Here is a 19,814-nt window from a genome sequence, read left to right as displayed (position 1 = left end):
ATACCTATTGCCCCCAAGTATTTTAGTCTGAAAAGAACCACACATATATGAATATACCACACTCAATTTCTCTACTATGCTTTGAGGCAAAAAGTTTCGAAAGCTTCATCTTGTTTGCTTACATTGAACACACTCTTTACATACTGCTTCAGGAATTTCAACCACAGGCAGACCTTTAATCATTTCACGTTGACTTAGTTAAGATAAATCTCTGAAATTTAGGTGTCCAAACCTAAAATGTCATAACCATTGTGCTTTATTTCCTGATGCAACAAAGCACTGATGTTTGACAATATTCATCGCCACAGGAAATGTCCTATTCTAGGACAGATGTGCTTGGATGATCAACCTTCTATTATGATTAAAAATACTAAGACAATTATCCTTCATTTTCATCACAAATCCCTTCTAGAGCTGCTGGCCTAGACTTAACAGATTTGTTTCTAACCCTGGCACATACAAAACTTTTTCAATCACAACCTCTCTGCCATCACCATCTCTCAAAACAACATTTAAGATCCTTCTACTGTGAGACTTCTGTCATGAGCAAACTTAATCCTCCCCTACATGGCTTCTTTCCTTTTCACAAACCACTCATTCTTTCCATTCATATGTGTCGAACAACTTGAATCCAAGTATCAAATTGCATCATCTGACAAGTTTTCGTTTACTGGCCATTAACATCATAACCTCTGAATCTGAAGTATCATCTTGGGCCAGATGAGCTCTATCGTTTGGTTTGTTCATGGCTCTATCCCCTTTCCAATATTCTTTGGAAAAATGGACAAACTTATGGCAGTTATAGCACCTTACCTTTTTTTTTTTTATCAAACTTCCATTCTTTTTCTCCATCAGAATTGGTGCAAGATCTTTTATTTTTGCATTCTTTTTCTCCATCAGAATTGTAGCATTAGAATCTTCACTCTGTTGTTTTTGTGATTCCTTGTGCTTAATGTTACCTTTGCTAACCTTCTTGAACCCTTTCTTGCCTTTGTATTGAGATCGAGTCTGAAGTGCTTGTTCTTAGCATTGTCTTTGCTCATTAATACGATATTTGTGTGCCTCTAATGAATGTTTGCAGTTCTTCAATCTCTAAGGTCTCTAAATCATGTGTCTCCTCAATAGTCACAACCACATGATCAAATCTTGGAGTCAGAGTTCTCAAAATTTTGTCCACCACATACTGGTCTATAATGCAACCTTTGCATACCCGCATAACATTGACAAGTTCCTGCCATAGTTTCACTCTCATCCATGGTCAAGATTTCAAACTGTCTTCTCAAAGTTTGCATCCTCACTTTCTTATTCTTGTCACCATCCCCATATGTTTCCACCAATATATCCCAAATTTCATTAGCAGTGACAACCTTTGAGATCTTGTTAAAGATCTTTGAACTGACACACTTATAGAGAAGAAATTGTGTCTTATTATCAAGTTTCTATTGCATTTTTTGATTTCTTTTGTCTTCATCAGTGTGGCCTTTGGGCTCAATTCAGTTAAACCTTCATTTACAACTTCTGCAACATCTTGAAAACCAAATATGACTTGTATCTTGATGTGTCAATCGTCAAACATCTTGCCATAAAACACTAGGAGTGACCCTTATATCATTCATTCAAACCCTGCCATGTTCAGTTCTTGATCAAGACTTGGAAATGTCTTCTACTCCTTGTTCCTCCAAAACAGAACTTTCAACAACTAAAGCAAACTTCCCTCACTAGGTTTCTTTTCCTTGACCCCTGTTCTTGATCACGCAGATTCTCATATAGATCTTTATTGTGCTCTTGATACCATAAAGAAGGGGCAAAGAAAGAGAGAAAACAACTAGAATAAGATGAAAATTTTATTATGTACATACATTGTATAAAAACATAACACAAAATGGTTTTATAAGTCAATACATTGTAAGTGACTTAACTCAACATTTTGGTTTACAACATGACACTAACAAATAAATTAAAAAGAGTGTTTCTATTATGACAGGAAAACTAAATACTACAATAAAAATTTCAAGACTTCCTACTCGTAAGAGTTATGAGAGGTTTGTCGTGTACACAAGTTGAGAGTAAGGCTGGACATAATTAATTTAGTTACAGTAAACTATAGATAATCTATACTATTTTGTACTATAAACACTGAACTGTTTTTATAAAAACTGAATTATACTGCTTTTTAGTACAGTTTAGAAAAACTAAACTTTTTCTATTAATAGTATAATTAATTGTTTTAAACTCTGAACTGTATTTTAGGCTTGATTTGAAACTTTTACTTACTTCACTTTTTCTTTCAGCAACATAAAAGAAATAAGAAACAAAGAAACATGTTCGAATTATCTTTTAGATTATATATATATATATATATATATATATATATATATATATATATATGGACAAATAAATAAATAACTGTTTTTAGAGTTCTTTATAAAATTAACTATAATAATTATTATAATAAAATAATATTATTAAATTTATACTAAAATTCATTGAATATTTTAAAAGAACTAAATTTTATTAAATTGTAATTATGAATCGATAATTATTTTATAAATTAATAAAACTAAATATATATATATATATATATATATATATATATATATATATATATGATATGGATAAATAAATAAATAACTATTTTTAAAGTTCTTTAAAAAGTTAATATAATAATTATTAAAATAAAATATTATTAAATTCATACTAAAATTCATTATATATTTTAAAAGAACTAAATTTTATTAAATTGTAATTATGAATTGGTAATTATTTTGTAAATTAATAAAACTAAATATATTTGTAAAATAAAAAGATAAAAATGTGTGTATGAGAAAATAATTATAAAATATAATACAATTATATATATATTCTTCTATTTTGTGTGTCAGGTGCAAGCAATGACTAGTATTTTTTCTATATTACAAATATTCAATATTATTAATATACAAGCAAGATCGGTATATGTACGTAAAAATTTGTTAGATTTCAAAATAATACAACCCATGAAATAATTCCAATGAATACATAGTTTTGTGTTTCAACATGTTCTCAGTATATATAAATAATAATGTATTGATTTAGTACAGTTATTAGTGAACTATATAAGTTCAGTTTTCAAAAATTCAACTATAAAACAGTTTAGTTCAATTATTATCTTAAATAGTTCAGTTTCTTTTAGTTTAATATAATATAGTTAGTTATAGTTTAGTACAGTTTAGTTTGATTTGCCCAGTCTAATCCTAATTGAGAGAAAGGATGAATTTAATTAGAGGTGTATAGGAAAAAATGTTCGTAAAACGAATATTACACAATTAAAAATAGAATAGATGAATGTCATACCACACTCTTTTATTCGTAAAGATAAACACATTTTGTCGTACATTATTTTTTCTTTTTGAATTTTATTGAAAGGTTTAAATTCGTCGGATAAACATTAATCAAAACAAAAATTTTCCTAAATTTTCTCAATTTTTAATAAATTTTACTTTAAAACAAGAGAACGTGTTAAAAAGATTCGGTTGTTATTGTTTTTGTACAAAGTAACTTCCCTTCTACAGAGGTCACACCGAAAGTCCATAAGAATGAAATAAGAGTGTTCCTTTCCACTTGCATGTCCCTTCGCACTGTGACAGCATTCATGAGTCCAACTTCTTCAATCAATCACACTTTGCTGTGTAACTGTTACTCTCCAAGTCACTGAAATCTAGTTCACTCTTTATCCTCCTCTTCTGACGATTTAAAAAAGAAAAAAAAATCGATTTTTTTTAAGGAAAACCCAAATTTTCAGCCCTTTCCTTGTTCCTCGCCCTCGAAATTTTCAGCTTAGCATTAACGGTCTCACTCTGATGCTTCGTTTTCTCGCAACTGTGTCAAAAATTTCTCTGCCTTTACCGCAATCAGCAGTTATAAAAGCTCTGCGAGTGTTCAGTTCCACCACCTGTTCGACCATTTGCCTCACCCAAACCAAGATTGAAGTTGAAGATGATAAAAACAAATGGAGTGATGCTACTGAACTTTTGAGCAAATGGGGTTGCAGTGATGATGATTTGAAGAGAATTTTCTCGCGCTGTCCCTCTTTGCGCAATGCTGATCCCACGCTGGTTCAATCTAAACTGTGCCTGCTTAGTGATTTGGGCTTGCGTGCTTCTCAACTTGTGAAGATTGTCAATTGTAGACCACGGTTTTTCCAGTGTCGGATTAACTCTTTTCTAGTAGAGAGGATTGAACATCTTACATCATTGTTTGAGTCGAGGGATGTGCTTCAAAAGGCAATTGTGAGGAACCCTTCATTGTTGCTATCGGAGGGTCGCTATAATGTTAAGGCTACAGTTGAGCTCTATGAGAAGTTGGGTGTTAAGAAGGGGGATTTAGTTCAGATGCTGCTTTTGCGGCCCACGGTTATTTCAAGGACTTCCTTTGATGCTGAGAAGCTGGAATATTTAAGCAAGACTGGGCTTGCTACGGATTCAAAGATGTATAAATATATGGTGACTTTAATTGGAATCTCTCGCATAGAAACTATCCGGGAGAAGGTGGCGAATCTCGCAAAGTTTGGGTTTTCTGAAGAGGAGATATTTGGTCTTATGGGGAGGTCTCCTAATGTTTTGACATTGTCGACAGACAAGGTTCAGAGGAACATGACTTTCATTTTGGGCACCATGAAGCTTGATGCTAAGATGGTTCTAAAGCAGCCGTATTTATTGTATGCCAACGTGGATACTGTTTTGAAGCCAAGAGTTCTACTAGCATTGAAGATTCAAGATATGGATTCAAAGTGGCAAATCATAGGACCAACGATAGTAAGTTTGCTTAGGATGCCAGAGAAGAGATTTTTGGACATGTTTGTCAAATGCCATGGCGAGGATGTTGCCAATGAATTGATGGATTTCTATAAAAGGACAAAAGAGGTCAAGAGATTAGGAGAGGCATCAAAGAAGTGCAGTAAGAGAGGATTCCCTTTCTGAAATGTGAGTTGCTTTCTAAAAAGTAATTTTGGAGCTGAGATCCATATCCACTTTTGGGTTATGCCGTTATTGGAAATTATGTGATACTATGCTTATTTCTGTCTATTAGATTTTTAATGAAGATTTTTCCTATGTAGTACAATATTGTGCGGCACAAAATCAAGAAATAATGTAGGCAATTGATTTGCGTATAATATGTTTTAAAGAGTAACCTGACAGATATAATATTGATTCTCACTGCCTCATTTTTCATTAGGGTTTGGATTGGAATATACATACATAATACCAACCATTCCATGGCGGCTTTGGCCTTTACAACATGGCTGATTTTTAGTTTAGAAATTTTGGATTAATTTTCACATTAAAAAGCCAGCTAGAATCTCACTGATTTTTCAATTGTCTGTAAACTTTTTTTACTTAAAATAAGTTTATCGTAACATTGAAATTTGCTGAGAACTGGCTTTACCATTAAAAAGATCTCAAGGACAATACAACTTTTCCGGACGTCCTTTCCGGATTCCAATTTTTGGTAAACTCAGAATCACCAATCCATCCCACACACCACTACACACACTCCATACCTCAATATTACCTTCACCTGTTGCCATCCCCTTCAAATCAGCAACACCAATCCTGACCAGTCCTGACAGCACCTCAACAACGTCAACCCAACTAACAGTGGAGCTCACTCACTGAGTCATTAATGGAACTGACAACGAACCTGCTCCACACTTATGTCTCCTTCCCACGCAAGCTTCAAATTAAACTAAAGGGCAAGAAAGGAATTAAAAAATATGATAGGGTGCAGGAAGCAATACCCATTATAAAATTCTAATTGTCAGGGCCTGTGTTTGTATGTTCTAGCTCCTCATGGGTACATTAGAGTCCTCTTATCATTTTTTTCTTTATATATATATATATATATATATATATATATATATATATATATATATATATATATAAAAGGTTGAGAGGAATGAATGTTTCATCGGGAATCCTAATTAAAATAAATAGAATTAATGTTTTAGAAAATAAAAATATAATTGATTTGAGTATTTAATTATTTATGAAACGAAATCTAGTTAAATCAAATTAACATCCACTATTAATAATTAATTTGACATTACATTTATTTTCTCATAATCAATCTAACATTAAGTTTTAAAGTTTACAGATAAATTATTTCTTTTATACGTTTATAAAGTAAATAAGATTTTCTTAAAATTATTTATTACAAACTTATAGGTTTGGGTACGAAACGTGTCATTTACCTAAAAGTTACCAGTCCTCCCGAATTTCTTAGTGATCCAAAGAAAAAATAATTTATCATTTCGTATTACACTCCAATGAAGTGAAAGTGAAATGTGTTAATTTCGTACCAGGACATTTTATTTCATAAATTAATTATTTAAATATTTAATAAAACAATAATTATCAGTTGTATTTTTTCTGCAATTAATTGTAGTATTTATCGAAATCAATACCAAAGCGAGCTTGGCTGACGGACATCTTACCTTATGTGGACAATTTGTAATGCAATTTTCAATCATTCAATTCTTATAGTTTAATTTGCAATGTAATTTAGACACTCTGTGGTTATTTTTGTTTAATTTTTGGGTAGATTACAAAATTGAAAATAGTTTAAGTTCTGGTATTAAGTAGTTTAATCTTTTTTTTTTCAAAAGTGGGGTTCTTATTAATACAAGAGTAGTGTGCAAGGCAAAGGTGGATAACACTAAAAAATTATCATCTGTCAGTATATTCTGGATTATTGCTTTCTCTTCTAATCGTTGACATCAGTTTCTTTGATGGCATCTGCATCTTCTTCTTCGTCTTTCTCAAAGTTCAGAATCGATCGCGACGTGTTCATACGACATCCGTCGGAATTTCGTTTCTCATCTCAGTTCTGCCCTTTTGCAGGCTGGAGTAAAACCTTGCCTCCTTGCCGTGGAAATGCAGCAGGAACAATTTGTAGCATCAATCGAAGGGTTTCAGATTGGAATAGTTGTTCTCACCAAGACATACTTTGAATCTTTTCGGTGTGTTGATGAACTTGTGAGAATCATTGAATGTCACGAAACTCACGGCCTAATGGTTATGCCCGTGTTTTACGAAATGGACCGATCCGATTTTGAAAATACGTTGAAAGCAACTGCAAGAGAAGTCATGAAAGTTGAACACATAATTTGGTCAGGAGAATATCGGAAAACATGGTTCCAGAGGTGGAATGTCGCACTCACCAAAGCTGGAACTTTGCCTACTTGGGAGGAAAGCCAACACAGGTAAACCAATCCATACTTTCGAAAATTTTATTAAAACATTTTCAGCGTAGAAAATTAAACAAGTGTTTCCACACAATTATCTTTAATAAAAATATAAAATATATTTTTTTTCATAAACTAAAAGTAATTTATATATAAATTGATTTGTAAAACTTCTCTCATAATTTCTTTAAAATTTAAGGAATTTTTTTTTATATAGCACTTGTGTTGTGTAACTATCACTCACTTTTAAAAGTATTTTGATCATTAAAAAAATTGTCTTTTATATTCGTAAAATAAAAGAAAAAAAAGTTGAAAGGGAAAATAGTTGTTATGAGAATAATACTATGCAAATCTTAATTTGTAATGAGAAAATGCATCTCATTTTTTTTTTCTTTTTCTCTAAATGTACAAAGGAGATTACTTGTTCAAATATATGCAAAATCGGTTTCTGCAATTAAAAATTCAATGTTAATGAATTAGATTTATTATTTATTTTTTTCGTTTTTCTCGATAGTGCATATTTATCTGAACATTCTTCCTATGCTGTTTTGTGCCCATTTACTTGACATTTGCGTCTTTTGTGTTTATTGAACTGGAAGGAGTGATGCTGAACTAGTGGAGGAAATTGTTAAGTCTGTTCTCGCCAAACTAGACTGCCCATTGGGTATAACTAAATTTCCTGTTGGGTTACAACCCCACGTGAAAAATGTGATGGGATTGTTTGAAAATCAACCCACCAGAGTTTGTACGGTAGGGATATGGGGAATGGGAGGATCGGGTAAAACTACCGTAGCCAAAGCCATCTACAATCAGATTCCTTGTGCGTTTGATGATAAAAGTTTCATTCAAGGTATTAGAGAAGTATGTGAAACGGATGGCAGAGGCCTTGTTCATTTACAAGAAAAACTTCCCTCAGATGCCCTTAAAACAAATGTTAAAATAGAGAGTGGTGAGATAAAAAAAATTACGTTCGAGGACAGACTTTTTGGAAAAAAGTTGTTCATTGTGCTTGACGATGTGAAAGAGATAGATCAACTAAAAGACCTACTTGGAAATAATAAACGGCTTGGTCAACGGTTTGGTCAAGGAAGTGTAATAATCATTACAACTAGAAATTTAGACCTGCTTTATCAACTTAATGTTGATTATGTTTACGAGATGGACACAATGGACGAAAATGACTCCGTTGAGCTTTTTAATTGGCATGCTTTTGGAGAAGCAAAACCAAGAGAAGACTTCGTTAAACTTGCAAGATCTGCAGTTTCTTATTGTGGTGGACTACCACTCGCTCTTGAAGTCCTTGGTTCTTATTTAAGTAAGAGGTCAGTGAATGAATGGAGAAGTGTATTGTCAAAACGAACTAATTCCCAATACTCAAGTGCAGAACATACTAAGAATAAGCTTTGACGGCTTATGTCTAATGGAAAAGGATATATTTCTTGATGTATGTTGTTTTTTTATTGGTAAAGACAGAGACTATGTTACAGAGATACTAAATGGTTGTGGACTACATGCTGATATTGGAACAAAAGTTCTCATAGAACGTGGTCTTATAAAAATTGAAAAGAACAATGAACTTGGAATGCATCCTTTGCTCCGGGATATGGGACGAGAGATTGTGCGTCAAACTTCAACAATTCAACCTGGGAAGCGCAGAAGATTGTGGCTTCGCAAGGATGTACTTGATGTATTGACAAAGAATACTGTAAGTACAATCTTCATAAAACATTTTGGAACTTGAATGTGTTTTCCTTTATGTTTCATTTTCTAGTGAGCAACACAATAGTGATTTCCTAATTCTTGTCATTTATCATCACAGGGGACAGAAGCTATCGAGGGATTGTCTCTGAACTGTCAGCTTACAAGCAGTGATTTCGTCAAAGCTTGTGCTTTTGAGAAAATGAAGAGGTTGAGATTCTTGCAACTTGATCATGTTGAAGTGAATGGAGATTACGGGTATCTTTCTAAGCAATTGAGATGGATCTACTGGCGAGGATTTCCTTTAAAATACATACCTAACAACTTTTATCTGAAAAAGGCAATTGTGATTGATTTCCAACACAGTAATCTTAGACTAATGTGGAATGAACCCCAGGTATACATTACTTTCCATTTTCTTTTCACAATATTAGGGTAATTAAAATTGAAACAATTGCCATTTATCACGTTTTTTTTTTATTGTTTTGTAAAAGTACTATATTTTTGTAGGTGCTGCGGTGGCTGAAAATCCTCAATCTCAGTCATTCCATGTTCTTAATTGAAACTCCCGACTTTTCAGAACTACGAAGTCTTGAAAAGCTCATTGTCAAAAATTGTCCAAGATTGCGCAAGGTACACCAATCCATTGGGGATCTCCACAATCTTGTGCTAATAAATTTGAAAGGCTGTAGAAGGCTACGCAATCTTCCAACTGAGGCATATAAGTTGAAATCTTTGAAAACTCTCATCCTGTCTGGTTGTTTGAAGATTCACATATATGAAAAAGATATATTGTGTATGGGATCATTGACAACTCTAATTTCTGAAAATACTGCTGTGAAACAAGTTCCCTTTTCAATAGTAAGCTCAAAAAGCATTGGACATATACTTCTGGGAGGAAATAATGGATTATCATTTACTGTTTTTCAATCTATCATTTCGTCTTGGATATCACCTAAAATTAATTTCCTGTCTGGTATTCGTCCGTTTCGGGGCATATCTTCATCTCTAGTTTCCATGAGTATGGAGGATAATGATTTGGGTGATCTAGCACCAATCCTTAGCAGCGATTTAAATATTCTTAATGTTTTGGTGCAATGTGACGTGGAGTTTCAAAGATACCAACAAGTAATGGCAATTTTGGATGAGATACGAGGTCTAAACTTGACTGAATTTGAAATAAGACCATCTACACCAGAAACTTCAAAGCATCGTTTAACCCCTCATTTGATTGAATTCGGAAGTTTCCAAGAAGAAGTCTTCGATATTCTCAGCAAGAGCATATTTGAGGTTCTTCTCCTTTCCTTTATCTACTAACTTTTACTATTCATTTTTGCTGTTAATTTTAAGAACATGAAATATCTCTTTTGAAAAATATTCAAAGTTAATTTCGATCCTCACCATTTTTTAGCACCATCCCTTCTATAACCACCTGGCTTCATTTAAAATTACATCTTTCTAGTATTCAGCAAGCTGAGTGACCATCCTCATATTAAGTACTAGGAATTTGATTTCCACTTGCTTCCTGCAATGCTTATTTCATACAGGTTATATTCCCATAGATCATAAAAGAAATTTTATATATGTTGAAAGATCTCCAAATGTTAATGGAAATGCTTCCTAATGATTGGCTGCTCATACACAGCAAAACTATTAAACCAAATTTATTTTGAACTAATTACCAGAACTATGTTTTACTTTAACTGATTGCAATTTTCTTAAAATTGACTGCTTGTACTCTGGAATGAAAAAATGATTGAAGAAGTCCATATGAAATAGAACCATTGTAAAAGTGACTAAGCTATTTTTCCTATGCTACAGGGATCAGAAAACAGTGCATCTTGTGATGTTTTTCTCCCTGGCGACAAAGTACCTTATTGGTTAGCTCATATGGGCGAGGGACATTCAGTAACTTTCACTATACCTGAGGGTCGTCGCATAAAGGGGATGACTTTGTGTGCTGTAAATTTATATAACCCCAGACACATTGCAACAACTGAATATCTTATTAGTATCTTAATGGTTAATTACACTAAGTGCACCATCCAGATATACAGGAGAATGACAGTACAATCCTTTAGTGATGTAGATTGGCAGGGCATAATATCAAATTTGGGACCTGGAGACAAGGTGGAGGTTTTTGTGATTTTTGGAGATAAATTCCTAGTCAAGAAGACAGCTGTCTATCTAATGTGTGATGGATTAATTGGAAAGGAAGTGGATCCTTCTCTTGATCCAAAGAATACCTGAAATTTTGATAGGTGACCTCTTGCGGCTGCGGGAATCACTATAGCCCCAAATATAAAGATGTCATTAAAGTGTATGAACATAGATGGTTGCTTAAGTATAATTAATTTGTTGTAGTATTTCCTGTTTGAACTAATAAGAACCTTGGAGAGTAACAAAATATAGCTTATAAACCCCAACTAGATTCTCATATTCTAGTGTGGAACGCAAATTCCAATTGTTGCAATTTCCTTAACATATACTGCAGTCTGCAGTCCTGATGCCAATGTGGGTTGGTTATAGACATAGTCTAAGACTCTCATATAAGTTCGTAAGAATCTTGTGAGAATCGCAGATAAAAGTTAGCTTTTAAAAGACGGTTCCCAAGTGTTTTTATTATCAATTGATACATATTTTGGTTGGGCAAGATCCTCTCAATTTTGAGAAAACTGGAGTATCCGGTTTAACAGTCATGAACCATAGGATTAAAATGAGAGTAAGATTTATTTATCAAGACTCACCGTTTAATTAAACTGGCCAATTGAGAGTAGTTTTTTTTTTTTTTCTGAAAAACAATTCAAGTTTTAGACAATTCAACTCTTCACTGTCAATTTGATTCAGTTTAAATTTCAACGATATTAAAATTGAAAAATATATTAAAATAATGAGATTCATTAAAATTTGGTTTGAGAACTGGCTTTAGCATTAAAAAAATCTCAAGGACCATACAATTTTGTTTTCTCAACAAATTCATAATTAGTGTATAACTTATAATTATCTGTTTTGTAACAAATACACTTATATATGATTAATCAGCTAATTACCTTTTTTTTAAAACCAACTTCACTCTCACACTTTTCCACATCATCAAGTATTCAACATGTCATCCATCATACTCTCTACTATAAATCATATTCTCCCGGACTTACCTTTCTGGAAACCAACTCAACCCTTCTTTCAGAATTATTTTTCCGGTAATAATGACAAACGGAATTTATTTTCCTGTTGCTCTGTAAATCATTTCAGAAATAAACTTTCCGATTTTACATATTCATCTACCGGAAACTAATTTCCGGACTCTTCCACACTAAAATTGACTCGGAATAACTTTTCCGACGTCCTTTCCGGATTATTTTGACATTACATTTATTTTCTCATAATTTGGTAAGGAGAATATCAGAAAACATGGTTTCAGAGGTGGAATGTCGCACTCACCAAAAGCTGGAACTTTGCCTACTTGGGAGGAGAGCGTATAAAATTAATTAAAACATAACAAGTGTAGAAAATTAAACAAGTGTTTCCACACAATTAAACATTTTTAGCGTAGAAAATTAAACAAGTGTTTCCACACAATCATCTTTAATAAAAACAAACAAATATTTTTTTTTTCATAAACTAAAACTAATTGATATATAAATTAATTTGTAATACTTCTGTCATAATTTCTTTAAAAATTTAAGGAAAATGATTTTTTTTACATCACTTGGGTAGTGACACTCACTTTTAAAAGTATTTTGGTCATTAAAAAATTATCTTTTATATTCATAAAATAAAAGAAAAAAAATCGAGAGGGAAAATAGTGATATAAATTGTGTGTAAAAAATTGTTGAGGGTGAAAATAATACTATCCAAATTTTAATTTGTTATGAGAAAATGCATCTCATTTTTTTTTCTTTCTTTCTTTACATGTACAAAGGATAAAACTTGTTCAAATAGATGCAAAATCGGTTTCTGCAATTAAAAATTCAATTTTAATGAATTACATTAATTATTTATTTTTTTCGTTTTTCTTGAAGGTGCATATTATCTGAACATTCTTTCCATGCTGTTTTACGCTCATTTATTTGACATTTGTGCATATATTACCAGCAAGTATTAGCAGCAGGTAAGGCAAAGGTGGGTCGGTACTCATTATTAAGTAAGGTAAGCGGATTAGTTGACTTTCTTTCTATGAAAAAAGTTACTAAATTTTGTTCAATTTTTAAGTGATTTTTTTGTTAGGAAATTGAATTTTATCAATATATGAGTTTACTTCTAAGAAAAAGTCATTGATCGGCTATAAAGATTATCATCTCTTCATTTTGTGTTATTGCTTTCTCCTTTAACAGTTGACTTCAGATCCATGGCATCCTTGTTTTCTCTTTCGTTTTTCTTAAAATTAGTCTCAGGCGAGGTGTTCATCCATTGTTTGGAAGACGACCTCCATGAAAATTTCGTTTCTCATCTGATGTCTGGCCTTTTACAAGCTGGAGTAGAACCTTCTCTGGTTGCCGTGGGAGTGCTGTCAGAGAAATTTATGCCATCAATTACAAGGTTTCAGATTGGAATAGTTGTTTTCACCAAAGCATACATTGAATCTTCTCGGTGTGTTGAAGACCTTCTGAGAATCATTGAATGTCACGAAACTTACGGTCTAATGATTATTCCTGTGTTTTACGATACTGACCAATCCTTCCTTGTCCGTGTTTCGGAAGAGAATTTTAGAAATGCGAGAAGAGCACAGAGGAGGGCCGAGGCCCAGGCGAAGGTAAAATATTGCTGTAGGTCTTAAAAAAATTATTTTTTTATTAATAAATTTTTATTACATTAATTATAAAATTACGTTTGAAAAAAATAATTTTATTTTTTAACATTAATATATTTCTTTTATATTAATTATAAAATCATATTTAAAAATTATTTTATTTTTTAATATTAATATATTTTTATTAAGTTATTTATAAAATTATATTTACCAAAATTTCATTTTTGTTTTAGATTCGTATCACGGCAAACAGTGGGGAGATTTATGACAAGAGGATGAGACAAAAGGCAAAAACGATGCAAAATTTTTCGCTGAGCCGCGCACTCAACCGGGTTAGAAATTTGCCTACTTGGGATGAGAGCAAACACAGGTAAATCAATCTATAGTTTGAAAACTTTTTCGCGAAAAAAAATAAAATTCTATAAATCTATTTTTAAAAATATTAATATTTTTTATAATCAAAAGTTAATTTATATATAAATTAATTTGTAAAACTTCTCTCATAATTTTCTTTAGAATTTTAATTTTGTTATGAAAAAATTTACCTATTTGTTTTTTCTTTTTCTAAATGTCCAAAGCAGAAAACTTGTTCAAATAGATGCAATATAGGTTTCTACAATTAAAATTTCAATTTTAAAGACTTATATTTTTTTTTTCTTCTCTTGAAAGTGCATATTTAGCTGAACAAACCTCTACGATTGTGGGCTCATTTTATTTGACATTTGCGTCTTTTTGTATTTATTGAACTGGAAGGGATGATGCTGAACTAGTGGAGGAAATTGTTAAGTCTGTTCTCGTTAAACTAGACCGCGCCTTGCCTGTCACTAAATTTCCTGTTGAATTAGAAATCCACGTGAAAAATGTGATTGAATTGTTTGAAAATCAACCCAACAAAGTCTGTAAGATAGGGATATGGGGAATGGGAGGATCTGGTAAAACTACCTTAGCGAAAGCCATCTACAATAAAATTCCTTTTACATTTGGTGATAAAAGTTTCATTCTGGATCACTGAAATACTCTTTCAATTTGTTACTTTTTCTTTATTTTATTAATGAAGATCGATTTGTGATAAAAATATTCACAAATGAAAAATGTGAATCAAATCAATTCGAAGTTGAAGAAACGATGGAATATTTATTGATGAAATTCTTCACTTCATCATAATCGGATAAAACCCTTGAAGAACTGATAAATCAGATGAGAATAAAGATAGAGTCCTATTCTACATGTCAATACCGACAACAATGAAATTGAAAGTAAGAGGAAAATCCGTCGACTTAAGAAATCATGAGGGTTCAAGTCCCTCTATCCCCAAAAAGCCTGTTTCATTTTCTAATTTTTTTCCTATATCCTCTCTATCTTTAAGTCCTTATTTATGTGTTTTATTGGATTTCTTATTTCCCAACTAAATTGGAATTTGTATTTTCATCAATTTCCTATCTATCATAATTTTCTTATCTATCATAATGACAAGGGCAAGATATTAGAAAAGTTTGTCAAACAGATGGCAGAAGCGGCCTTGTTCAATTACAAGAGCAACTTCTTTCAGATGTCCTTAAATATGTGAAAATAGAGAGTGGTGAGATGGAAAAAACAACTATCGAGAACCGTCTTTCTGGAAAAAAGTTGTTCATTGTCCTCGATGATGTGAATGATATAGACCAATTAAAACACCTCTGTGGGAACGGTATATGGTTTCGTGCGGGAAGTGTAATAATCATTACGACTAGACATTTAGACCTGCTTTATCAACATAAAGTTGATTATGTTTATGAGATGGATGAACTGAACGAAAATGACTCGGTTGAGCTTTTTAGTTGGCATGCTTTTAGAGAAGCAAAACCAAGAGAGGACTTCATTAAACTTGCAAGATCAGCCGTTGCTTATTGTGGTGGACTACCACTCGCTCTTGAAGTCCTTGGTTCTTATTTGAGTAAGAGGTCAGAGAATGAATGGAGAAGTGTATTGTCAAAACTAGAAATAATTCCCAATACTCAAATTCAGAACATCCTAAGAATAAGCTTTGACGGCTTATGTAATGAAATGGAAAAGGATATATTTCTTGATGTATGTTGTTTCTTTATTGGCAAAGAGAGAGACTATATCACGGAGATACTAAATGGCTGTGGACTACATGCTGATATTGGAATAAAAGTTCTTATAGAACGTGGACTTGTAAAAATTGAAAATAAGAATAAACTTGGAATGCATCATTTGCTTCGGGACATGGGACGAGAGATTGTGCGCCAAACTTCAACAATGCAACCTGGGAAGCGCAGTAGATTGTGGCTTCCCAAGGATGCACTTGATGTATTGACAAAGAATACTGTGAGTACATTCTTTATAAAACATGTTGAAACTTGAACGTATTTTGCTTTATGTTTCATTTTCCAGTTAGCTAGCAATAGTGATTTCCAAATTTATTTATTTTCTCGTATCATTACAGGGGACAGAAGCGATTCTGGGATTGTCTCTGAACACTAAGTTAACGAACAGTGATTCCTTCAAAGCTGATGCTTTTAAGGAAATGAAGACGTTGAGATTCTTGCAACTTGATCATGTACGGCTAACTGGAGATTACGGCTATCTTTCTAAGCAACTGAGATGTATCTCCTGGCAAGGATTTTCTTTAGAGCACATACCTAACAACTTTTACTTGGAAGGTGCAATTGTAATGGATTTCCAGCACAGTAATCTCAGACTACTGTGGAAAGAACCCACGGTATATATTACATCCCATTTCCTTTTCACATTAATAACGATTGTCACTTATCACGGTTTCCTTTATTTTGTAAAAATACTATATTTTTGCAGGTTTTACCGTGGCTAAAAATCCTCAATCTTAGTCATTCAAAGTACTTGACAGAAACCCCTGACTTTTCAAAATTACCCAGTCTTGAAAAGCTCATTCTCAAGCATTGTGTGAGTTTGGGCAAGGTACACCAATCGATTGGAGATTTACACAATCTTCTACTAATAAATTTGAAAGGCTGTACAAACCTAAGCAATCTCCCAAGTGAGACATATAAGTTGAAATCCTTAAAAACTCTTATCCTATCTGGCTGTCTGAAGATTGATATCTTTAAAGAAGATATAATGCACATGAAATCCTTGAAAACTCTAATTTCTCACAATACTGCTGTGAAACAAGTTCCCATTTCAGTTGTAAGCTCAAAACGCATTGGATATATACATGTAGACGAAGGAAAGGGATTATCACGTACTGTTCTACATTCTATCATTTTGTCTTGGATGTCCCATACTTTTAATACCCTGTATCGTATGCGTCCGTTTCGTGGCATTTCACCATCTCTAGTTTCCATGAATGTGGAGCATAATGATTTGGTAGATCTAGCTCCAATCCTTAGAAGCATTTTAAATCTGCGTACTGTTTTAGTGCAATGTGTGACGGAGTATCCAATACTTCAACAAGTAACAGCGATTTTGGAAGAAGTCCGACAAGTTCGTCGTGTAAGTTGGACTACATCTACACAACTTTCCAACCATCCATTCAGTCCATATTCGATTCAATTTGGTGGTTATCAAAAAGAAGTCTTCAATACTCTCCGAAAAAGCATTTATGATGAGGTTCCATCTCTTTTTTACTTTATCTACTTACTTTTACTATTCATTTTAGCTGTTAATTTTAAGAACATGAAACATTCCATTAAATACAAAGTAACTTCAATCCTAACATTCTTTTAGTACCTTCCCCTTCTATGTTGTAATTTATTCAGCATCTTGTTATTTTCTTAAATTGTGTGTTTTGTACTTTGAAATGGTAAAATGATGGAAGAAGTCCATATGAACAGAACCATTTCAAAATGACTAAGCTATTTTTCTCATGCTACAGGAATTGGCAGCCAGACAGACTCGTAAAGTTTTTGTCCCTAGTGACAATTATCCTCATTGGTTGGCTTATAAGAATGAGGGACACTCAGTCAATTTCACCGTGCCTGACAATTTTCACATGGATGGAATGATTTTGTGCGTTGAGCATTTAGCACGCTTGGACGACCCAACTCAATATCTTAGTTGTGTCTTAATGGTTAATTACACAGAGTGCACAATCCAGTTATTCAATCGAGAAACACTAACTTCCTTGAATGATGTTGATTGGCAGGGCGTGATATCACATATGGGATGTGGAGACAAGTTGGAGATTTTTATTATTTTTGAGAAAGGATTTGAAGTCCAGAAGACAGCTGTCTATCTAGTGTGTAATGATCAATTGACAGAAGAAAGTCAATTTAACGAGCTCTAATGATATGGAGGTAAAAACAAATAAGAGTTAGTGTAGGACGTCACGTCGGCCAGATAGATGACAAAGAATCGGTTGGAGGTGCGGAACCGATGCTCAGGATCCATGTATGATAGGAGTGCGTAGGAGTGAAAGGTTAAGGGTAAGAAGATCAAAGCTTACAGTTGACCAGATTGAGATATAATTGAAGAGAGGGTAGGGAATGAGTGGCTTGTAGTCAAGAAGATTGCACTCATCCTCTCTCATTGGGAGTGTCTTCCCTTTCGTTAAGTGTATTATGCTTTTCTTTCTTTGTACCTTCTATGATCGGTTCTTTTTTTTACCAAATTACTATGATTTCTAATCTAAATTTATTAAAATGAATAATAATTTAAAGACCTAATACATCATTTGGTCTTTAGTTTGGAGTGTTGTGTTCAAAATCGTCTTACATTTTTTAAAAGTTCACTAATGACCCATATTTTGTTAAAAATGGTTCAAGTTGGTCATTTTGGGTTACGACGTTAAAAATATAACGGTGCAATACGTGGCAAATGTGAATGACCTATGCACTTATTTATTGCATGGCAATTTGAAGTGAATTGACTTGGCAATGAAATGTTAAAAAAGGAAGTTATTGGATAAAAGAAAAGGGTTAAGATTGGTGAGGATTCGTGCAACTTGTTCCCTGAATTGAGCAAAGTGGTTGTGGCGAGATAAGAATGACTTCTTCCCAAGGTTGTTCTTCTTGTTCCAATACATGGTTGAAAGGAATTTTGCATTCCTCACATGATGGTGGTTGGAGGGGAGGTGGGATAATCCTCATTGCAAATGTGGTGATATTGTTGTAACTAAAGTGGCCAAAACTGCACAGAATGCTGACAGACACTTTTGGAGATGTCGTCATTACAAGGTTTTATGAATACCCTTCTCACTTTCTGTGTATTGAATTTATTTGTTGATACATTGATGACTTTCAACCGATTTTGGTGCCTTATTTGGTGAATAACAGGATGAATCTTCAAATGGATGTACTATAACTTTTTCAAGTGGTGTAATGAAGAAAAGGTTGACGAAAGGGATGGTGAAATGTCAGACAAACAAGGAGGATATGTGATCTGAAAAATTTAGTGAAAAAATTGCAGAAAAGGATAAAATTGTTAGTTGGAGCTGAGTGTGTTGTTATTGCATTGAACATTGTGATAATGTGGGTTCGTTTATGTTGATGTGGGTCTGTTTAGGTTGATGTTCGTAGGTGGGAAATGTGGTTATATGTTTTGTTCATGTAATGTAAAGGTGAAGGTGAATGTCAATGTTTACGTTCAGTTGTTTAGAATGAAGAATCTAGTTTCGGTATTCAATGTTAAATTTAGTTTCCCCTTTGGTAAAAATATGTGCAATGTGGTCTCCTTTTTTAATTTAAAAATGTGTAATTTGGTCCCAAATGGATATTAACGTAAAACACATGAAATACCTGGCATAATATAGTAAAAGAAGTGTTTAACATCAATACATAATTAAAGTGCACCATCGAAGTACATAATTAAAGTTGATCAAATTGCATCACCACCAAAGTACTTAATTAAAAAAGTTGATCAAAATACATCAGCAACAAAGTACATAATTAAAGTGTTTAATATAAAGTTTTCTTCTGACATCTAACTTCTTCCTTGTCATTGTTGGACTTAAATGTGAAATGGAGTCTTGAATTAGTCGTGGTGGCTGAGGGGATTGGGGACATGGTGGCTGTGATGTTAGAGTTGGTGATTGTGATGGTAAATGGGATTGGGTACTTGGTTGTGGTTGTGATGGTTTTGTTGGTTGTGTGATGTGTGGACGTAAAGGGCATTGCTTTTTGTTGTGGCCCAGTTGACGACAAATGGTACATTTCTTTTTGTGGCCAC

The 19,814-nt window shown here is 33.1% G+C and overlaps 4 protein-coding genes across 5 annotated transcripts; all 4 read left to right on the top strand.

Moving 5' to 3' along the window:
• The first annotated feature begins 3,523 nt into the window (after window positions 1–3,523).
• On the top strand, window positions 3,524–5,154 carry LOC124824442 (Mitochondrial transcription termination factor family protein). Its single transcript, XM_047296873.2, has one exon. The coding sequence runs from the start codon at window positions 3,840–3,842 to the stop codon at window positions 4,956–4,958; it is 1,119 nt and encodes a 372-aa protein (XP_047152829.2). The 5' UTR covers window positions 3,524–3,839; the 3' UTR covers window positions 4,959–5,154.
• A 1,441-nt stretch (window positions 5,155–6,595) lies between these two features.
• Window positions 6,596–11,357, top strand: LOC124824441 (uncharacterized). 2 transcript variants are annotated; one of them, XM_047296871.2, is made up of 5 exons: window positions 6,596–7,240; window positions 7,822–8,927; window positions 9,042–9,317; window positions 9,431–10,210; window positions 10,742–11,357. In XM_047296871.2, exons 2-5 carry the CDS (start codon window positions 8,553–8,555, stop codon window positions 11,168–11,170), a joined length of 1,860 nt encoding a protein of 619 aa, XP_047152827.2. In that variant the 5' UTR covers window positions 6,596–7,240; window positions 7,822–8,552; the 3' UTR covers window positions 11,171–11,357. The 2 variants fall into 2 exon arrangements, with proteins under 2 accessions (XP_047152827.2, XP_087951620.1); XM_088095494.1 differs by having other exon boundaries at window positions 7,108–8,927.
• Window positions 6,912–8,537, top strand: LOC148195635 (disease resistance protein RPV1-like). The gene is made up of 3 exons (XM_088095259.1): window positions 6,912–7,240; window positions 7,822–8,298; window positions 8,381–8,537. Exons 1-3 carry the CDS (start codon window positions 6,912–6,914, stop codon window positions 8,535–8,537), a joined length of 963 nt encoding a protein of 320 aa, XP_087951385.1.
• Window positions 11,358–13,078: 1,721 nt separating the features above from the next.
• Window positions 13,079–18,227, top strand: LOC124843014 (disease resistance protein Roq1-like). Its single transcript, XM_088094656.1, has 8 exons — window positions 13,079–13,673; window positions 13,904–14,040; window positions 14,424–14,670; window positions 15,147–15,998; window positions 16,117–16,392; window positions 16,485–17,258; window positions 17,524–17,927; window positions 17,960–18,227. Exons 1-8 carry the CDS (start codon window positions 13,269–13,271, stop codon window positions 18,042–18,044), a joined length of 3,180 nt encoding a protein of 1,059 aa, XP_087950782.1. The 5' UTR covers window positions 13,079–13,268; the 3' UTR covers window positions 18,045–18,227.
• The last annotated feature ends 1,587 nt before the right edge of the window (window positions 18,228–19,814 follow it).

Source organism: Vigna umbellata, chromosome 7 (assembly GCF_029865625.1).
Source record: "Vigna umbellata cultivar VRB3 chromosome 7, Vumbellata_1.0, whole genome shotgun sequence".
Classification (NCBI taxonomy): domain Eukaryota; kingdom Viridiplantae; phylum Streptophyta; class Magnoliopsida; order Fabales; family Fabaceae; genus Vigna; species Vigna umbellata.
The sequence above is the reverse complement of the archived record's forward strand: the minus strand, read 5'-3'. Positions and strand labels throughout refer to the sequence as shown.

Excerpts from the sequence above, each read along its gene's own strand:
- LOC124824442 (XM_047296873.2), top strand. The coding sequence starts at position 3,840 with ATGCTTCGTTTTCTCGCAACTGTGTCAAAAATTTCTCTGCCTTTACCG.
- LOC124843014 (XM_088094656.1), top strand. The coding sequence starts at position 13,269 with ATGGCATCCTTGTTTTCTCTTTCGTTTTTCTTAAAATTAGTCTCAGGC. Across the intron at positions 14,041-14,423 it reads TGGGATGAGAGCAAACACAG|GGATGATGCTGAACTAGTGG; the intron begins GTAAATCAATCT and ends TTGAACTGGAAG. Across the intron at positions 15,999-16,116 it reads ATGTATTGACAAAGAATACT|GGGACAGAAGCGATTCTGGG; the intron begins GTGAGTACATTC and ends GTATCATTACAG.
- LOC148195635 (XM_088095259.1), top strand. The coding sequence starts at position 6,912 with ATGCAGCAGGAACAATTTGTAGCATCAATCGAAGGGTTTCAGATTGGA. Across the intron at positions 7,241-7,821 it reads TGGGAGGAAAGCCAACACAG|GAGTGATGCTGAACTAGTGG; the intron begins GTAAACCAATCC and ends TTGAACTGGAAG. Across the intron at positions 8,299-8,380 it reads AATAAACGGCTTGGTCAACG|ATGGACACAATGGACGAAAA; the intron begins GTTTGGTCAAGG and ends TATGTTTACGAG.
- LOC124824441 (XM_047296871.2), top strand. The coding sequence starts at position 8,553 with ATGAATGGAGAAGTGTATTGTCAAAACGAACTAATTCCCAATACTCAA. Across the intron at positions 8,928-9,041 it reads ATGTATTGACAAAGAATACT|GGGACAGAAGCTATCGAGGG; the intron begins GTAAGTACAATC and ends TTATCATCACAG. Across the intron at positions 10,211-10,741 it reads TCAGCAAGAGCATATTTGAG|GGATCAGAAAACAGTGCATC; the intron begins GTTCTTCTCCTT and ends CCTATGCTACAG.